Genomic DNA, 7,159 nt, shown 5'->3' with positions numbered 1-7,159 from the left:
CTTTTTAAGTAACTTTAACTCAAAATAGTCAATATGCCACTGTGGAACTTCTTGAGACAGCCTGTCCTGGGCCCCAACACTTTAAAAAGCTATAGTGATAATCATAAAATCTGGGCAAAGAAGTGTCATTGCAGGAGGTTTAGAAGATTCCCATGTAGGAGGTTTCTAGTCAGAATGCTATGAAGGGGACCCACAGCAAGCATGTTTCAGAAAGCTGACAAGAAATTTAATAAAACAAGACATATCTACTGTACAACTGAATTTTTAAACATGGAGATATATTAGTGTGAACAGCATAAATTATGAGATTCAAAGCAGTGGTGTAAATATACTGCAAAACATATGCACAAAGGTAGTGACTTGGATGGAAATCTGTCTGTGCTATAAAAATACATATAAACAAAATAATTTTCTTCCTTTGATAAATCTACAAGGTACAAAATTAAGAGTATTTACACAATTTTATATTAAATATGTGAAAAATATCCCAATCTAGAACAATCTTGTTCCAAAGTTTGAAACGTAATTCTGTCAAACAAAAATATCCTTCATACAATGTATGAATTTATCAATAACTTTCTGGTTGTTCTTTAAGTTGTTCTTTATGTGACAATCAGATGAAGATCCCTCTGAATTATATTTTGATTAGAATCTTGTTTCAAGTGGTACCTGGAAGAAGACAGAAAGTTCTTGTTTTAAGACTTGTTAAGTTCTATCTCTTTCAATAGTCATATCTTGTATTTAAAAAGAGTAAATGTGATCAATCTGATTAAAATTAGGAGGTAGAATTTACCAGTCATCAACACATTTTTTGTCTTGAATTTTAATGGTCAAATACCTTCTATTGCTACTTGGTTAACATGGACCCATGTGATACCATATTGTAATATAAGTGTATCTTTCAAAGGCCTAATTTAACTTAATCAAAATAACAATACAATGTGTTGTAGCAATATGTTTCCTTATGTTTGTTTCAGGGGCCACATAAGCTCCAAAGGGCTATGCGTGCTGGCCAGGCACATTCAGCTTTTACATCAATCACCACTGGTGGCCTATCCATAGCTGCTGATTTATCTTCCTCTAAGAAATGCAAGGAGCTGATGTTAAATGTTTTCTTTTCTTTTTAGTATGGGGAAATGGGTACAGGATGGTGCTGACTATGTTCTGTTAGACAGTTGGTTCTAAAGCTTTGATCAGACATCAGGTTTAAATTCTGTTCCTCTACTTTATCCTCTCAAACTTGGTGACAATTCTGAATTCAACTACTGGGCAGAGGGTTTCTGGTAAGGCTCTCCTTATAGGGGACTCAGGCAAGGTACTAGATTTGGTTTCTCGGGAATCCAGCCCTGGCAAACAGAATCATGGTATTCTTCTAGGTTCTCCTCTCACTTCAGATCTTTCCAACTTTCTGGAATGGCTTTTTCATCTAACCTTTTCCTATTTGGATACAACTCTTAATAATGGTCCAGGGTTATCTTAAGCTATACGTTTCTTCTTCATTTCTAATCTAAATTCCTTTTTGCTATTCTTTTTAGACCTTTCTTCAGATTAGAGAAATACCACCAGATACCTCCCATACTTGAAGACAATCATTAGGTTCTTTCTCAAGACCCTCAATTCCATTGATCTTTCACCAAAGGATAGAGCTGGTATAGTATAGGGAACAGAGCACAGGTCTTGGCATCAGACAGATCTTGGTTCACATCCTTTTGCTGTCACTTTGGTGTGTGACCTTAAGCAAAGCTTGTTAAGCTCTCTGAGCCCTTCCTAATCTCCTCACTTGAGAAATGAGGATTTCTTCTTTGCATATTGTTGTAAGGACTGAGATGATGAATGTAATGCACGTGGCCTACAGCAGGTACTCATTTTGATTTGTGGTTCTGCTTTTCCCAAACTAGAGACATTCCCTTAAAGGACTGAATAGTCTAGAAATGAATGTTCTAGAATGAAATGGAACTATCCATTTAAATGATAATTTGGCAACTCTTTCTAGTAAAGAAAGAAATGAACTTTACTTTCATTGCTGGGCTAGGCACTGTGCTAGGGACTTCTCATGCACATGGGAGTCAGGAGGTGTGTTTTAGCTTCTCAGTTCCATTACTAATTCAACAGTAAATGGAAACAGTAATACTTTCCCTGCCTCATGGATTATTACAAGACCAGAATAAGATCTTGGTTGTAAGTATTTTGAAACCATAAAAAGTTCTCTCCTTCTCTTCTCAATATTGCCTTACTAGAGATACAGTATCACTATTTTTCATCCTTTTTTGTACTGGTCTGAGTTTGTTTTCCCCTAAAGTCCCCACGAGATTGGCATTGCTTCATTTTTCTAGGGGTGAGGCACTGAGGCTCAAACAAGTCCTGGCCTTTCTGCAGTGTGCTGGAAGAGGCCTCATACTTTGAAGATTTTGTTGTTGTGTCTAGATCAAGATAAACCTGTTAAAATCGCTTACCTGACATTCCCGATTACGTAATCCTCCATTTGTATTTATGGTAAAATCAGATTTTATTTCTTTTTCCTGAGAAAACCAGAATGGAATTATGGATTAGGAACAATTTTTCTTTTAATGTTGAAAAATGAAGAGAAATTTAAGAAGCACAGATGGTTGGTTAGACAAATATGAAAGTCACCAAAGAGTTGGTACCTGACTGGAGTTAAACTTTGAAGTACTGTAATCCTTCTTCATCAAAATATGCAAAACAGCATCATGGATGGTTAAGAAAAACATTGAGTCCGTGACTTCATCATCAAAAAATTCACACCGAGCAAGCTTCTCAATGAAGTCATCTGAAGAGAGAAAAGACAGAATAGCAGTTAGGAAGAAGGAATTGTTTGGCCACAGGAAGCTGGGGATTTGAACCTCTATTTGCAAATGTGAGTTTCATTGACATCTGGTTAAGTGTTTGGGGGTTGCAGAGGCATGGTACCCGTTTACCATTAGTGCAGTGTCTTCTATAACTAAAGGATACCTTTCCACTAAAAATATACATTTAATGCCCTCATGTGAAAAGGAAGAAAGAAAAGGTTTAAATGAGAAAAACTTTTAGTAGTTCCTAGAAGAAAATCAACCACTTTCCTTTAGGCAGGAGCCTCGTGAGTTAATCTCCCTAGTTAGTGATTGGAGCATCAAATGTGGCTTATTATTAAAAATTAGGATTCCTTCCAAATAGGTAACGAAGAAGTGAAACTCTCACTATTTGCAGATGACATGATTGTATATATAGAAAACCCTAAAGAATCTTTTGGAAAACTGTTAGAAACAATCAACAACTACAGCAAAGTTGCAGGGTACAAAATCAATCTACAAAAATCAGTTGCATTTCTATATGCTAATAATGAACTAACAGAAAGAGAGCTCAAAAAGATAATACCATTTACAATTGCATCAAAAAGAATAAAATACCTAGGAATAAATCTTACCAAGGAGGTGAAGGACCTATACAATGAGAACTACAAGACATTATTGAGGGAAATCCACGATGACATAAAGAAATGGAAAGATATCCCATGCACGTGGATTGGAAGAATAAACATAGTTAAAATGTCTATATTACCTAAAGCAATCTACAGATTCAATGCAATCCCAATCAGAATCCCAATGACATTCTTCACAGAAATAGAAAAAAGAATACTAAAATTTATATGGGGCAACAAAAGACCCCGAATAGCTAAAGAAATCCTAAAGAAAAAGAACAAAGCAGGAGGCATCACAATTCCTGACTTCAAAACATACTACAAAGCAATAGTAATCAAAACAGCATGGTACTGGTACAAAAACAGACACACAGATCAATGGAACAGAATTGAAAGCCCAGAAATAAAACCACACATATACGGACAGCTAATTTTCGACAAAGGTGCTAAGAACATGCAATGGAGAAAGGAAAGTCTCTTCAATAAATGGTGTTGGGGAAAACTGGACAGCCACATGCAAAAGAATGAAAGTGGACCATGTGCTATCGCCATTCACAAAAATTAACTCAAAATGGATCAAAGACCTGAAGGTGAGACCTGAAACTATAAAACTCATAGAAGAAAATATAGGCAACACACTATTTGACATTGGGTTTAAAGGAATCTTTTCGGATGACATGCCTACCCAGACTAGGGAAACTAAAGAAAAAATAAACAAGTGGGACTTTATCAGACTAAAGAGCTTTTATAAGACAAATGAAACCAGAATCAAGATGAACAAACAACCAACCAGCTGGGAGAGAATATTTGCAAAACATACATCTGACAAGGGGTTGATCTCCATAATATATAAAGAACTCACACAATTGAACAACAAAAAAACAAACAACCCGATCAAAAAATGGGCAGAAGAAATGAACAGACACTTCTCCAAGGAAGATATACAGATGGCCAATAGGCACATGAAAAGATGCTCAACATCACTAATCATCAGGGAAATGCAAATCAAAACAACACTAAGATACCACCTCACGCCCGTTAGAATGGCTATAATCACCAAGACAAAAAACAACAAATGTTGGAGAGGATGTGGAGAAACAGGAACCCTCATACACAGCTGGTGGGAATGCAAATTGGTGCAGCCTCTACGGAAAACGGTATGGAGATTCCTCAAAGAATTAAAAATAGAGATGCCCTATGATCCAGCCATCCCACTACTGGGAATCTATCCAACGCACCTGAAATCAACAATCCAAAGAGGCTTATACACCCCTATGTTCATTGCAGCATTATTCACCATAGCCAAGAAGTGGAAGCAACCTAAGTGTCCCTCGACTGACGATTGGATTAAGAAAATGTGGTATATATATACAATGGAATACTACTCAGCCATAAAAAAAGACAAAATCGTCCCATTTGCAACAACATGGATGGGCCTGGAGCGTATTATGTTAAGTGAAATAAGCCAGAAAGAGAAAGACAAACACTGTATGATCTCACTCATATGTGGAATATAAACCAACACATGGACAGAGAAAACTGGACTGTGGTTACCCGGGAAGTGGGGGTGGGGGGTGGGCACAAGGGGTGAAGGGAGTCATATATGGGGTGATGGACAAACAAAAATGTACAACCCAAAATTTCACAATGTTAGAAACCATTAAAACATCAATAAAAAAAAAAAATTAGGATTCCTCCAAAACAGAACATATGCTCATGGACCAGTGATATGCTGTGGTTCTGGATTGCCAGACCTATTATGTACCCGTTACTTACTATAGTCCATTTTCGCAAAGCTGCTGGGTTCCATCAGAAAACACCTTCCTTAGCACCCCACATTACCTCTGGTCATCTTTGAGGAATCCCGTTCTTGTAGGTGCTAACCAGTACTTGTTTGCACAGAATACTCAACCAAATATTACCTCATAGCTACTATGTGGAAAGCCCTAGCTGGGTAATATAATGGATCAAAGGATAAATTAGACCCGAGTCCTGTCCTGAAGGAAGATAGAACATTTACATATACCTGTGGTAACGAAAGGAAAAGTATTGTAGAACAACAAAGGCAGGAAGCAATCTGCTTTTTTCCTTTAACGTTTTCTTTATTCTTAAAATAATGCCCAGCACATAGTAGGTCCTCACATTTTTGTGGAATGAATAAGAGAGGCACAGATCATGTGCTATGAAAATTCAGAGAAAGTAGGGTAAAGATTGTTTCCTCTTGGTGGGTATCCGGGAAAACTGGACCAAAACTTGACCATTTAAAAGAATGCCTAGGATTTGGAGAAAGATGGAAGAAGAGAAGGCACGGAGGTAGGAAAGTCTGTTCACAGGCAAGGCTTTAACATTGACAAGACCTAGCAGTGACTGAGGGAGAGAGAGAGGTCACCAGAACCCAGGATGGAGGTGGGTGGTGTGCTATGGGAAGGAAGGTGATGATCTTAGTTAAGGACTGAGAGGAATGCCAGGCAGCAGAGGCAGCAGGAAGAGACATTTTCAAAAAGATCTGGGATGATGGAGAAGGAGTAAAAGTGTGTATTAAATTAAAGGGTTACTGAGATCAAGAGAATATTTTAATCATAAGGAAGCCTTGAAACTGGAATATATCTGTAGATTTTAGGGATAGGAGTCAGTAGAGAGGGAAAATTAAAGATGCCAATTTCATGCCTCCCTCAGGACCTATGCACTTGTCATCCCTCTCTCTAAAATGCTTTCCCCTGAGATACTGACTAGGTTGACTCCCTCACTTCATTCTAGTCTCTGCTGAAATGTCACATTATTTGACATCCTTGATTGCCTGTCTAAAATAGTGCCATCCCTGTTGTTCTGTCTCCTAACTGTCCTTTTTTCTTCACAGCACTTATCATTACCTGAAATGTGTTTTTGTTTGCTTATTATCTGGCTTTCCCACTAGACTATAAGCTTCACGAGGGCAGAGGCTTGTCTTATTCATGGCTGTATCCCAGAACCCAATAAGTCTTTACCGAATGTCTGTCATGTCCTGGGAATTAGGTAACAGACAGGGAATAAGAAGGGAAGCAAGACCAATACCTGCCGCTAGGGGAACACAAGCACAGAACTATAGAATAACGTCATCTGGGTGTATTCTACAGATGCAAACAGGCTGAAGACCACAGTGCTCTGTCTGGGGAAGGAAGGAAGTTCTCACAGTTATTGAAGAATAAATTCTTGAAGGAATTTTCTAGTCAGAAAATGGGATGGGAGAGCATTCTAGGGATGGACAAGGAAACTAGTTAGAAAGTTCTTCCCAGCAGCCTAGATGAGAAATGATAAGGGTCTAGATTAAAGCTTTGGAAGTGGAAAGGAAGAGACTGATTCCAGAGGAAATATCTACAGGCGACTCACTGAATGTGGAGGAAAGGGGAGAAGGAGAAATTAAAGATGGCTCTGGAGATTCTACTTTGGGTAACTGGGTGAGTGGTGATGTAGCGATTGAGAGGAAAGGAGGGGTAGTAGTTTTGGGAGGGAGGGTAATATATTTAGTTTTGAACATGTGTATCTGAGGTGCCTGGGGGACATTCAGACAGTTGGATACACGGGTCTGCAGCTCAGAGGAAAGGTCTGGACCGAAGGTGTAGTTTGGGGATTCATTAACATGTAGATATACTTGAAGCCATCAGCATGTAGGAGATTGACTAGAAAGAGTCCATGGAATTAAAACTATAGGGGTGACGCCTGGGGAAGATTGACTGTCAAGGAGTGGGAGAGGAGCCAATGTCAGAC

General features: G+C 38.4%; 1 protein-coding gene across 1 annotated transcript in view; it reads right to left on the bottom strand.

Moving 5' to 3' along the window:
• Nucleotides 1-7,159, bottom strand: part of SLC26A3 (solute carrier family 26 member 3) — a 28,365-nt gene continuing 21,206 nt past the window's right edge. Inside the window, exons 18-20 of the mRNA XM_058523194.1 lie at nucleotides 2,646-2,788; nucleotides 2,454-2,519; nucleotides 1-669 (exon numbers count right to left, since the gene is read on the bottom strand). Of these exons, the coding sequence (XP_058379177.1) occupies nucleotides 646-669; nucleotides 2,454-2,519; nucleotides 2,646-2,788 (233 nt within the window). The 3' untranslated portion in view covers nucleotides 1-645. The remainder of the gene's footprint in view (nucleotides 670-2,453; nucleotides 2,520-2,645; nucleotides 2,789-7,159) is intronic.

The sequence above is a fragment of the Diceros bicornis genome, chromosome 3 (assembly GCF_020826845.1).
Source record: "Diceros bicornis minor isolate mBicDic1 chromosome 3, mDicBic1.mat.cur, whole genome shotgun sequence".
Taxonomy (NCBI): Eukaryota; Metazoa; Chordata; class Mammalia; order Perissodactyla; family Rhinocerotidae; genus Diceros; species Diceros bicornis.
The sequence above is the reverse complement of the archived record's forward strand: the minus strand, read 5'-3'. Positions and strand labels throughout refer to the sequence as shown.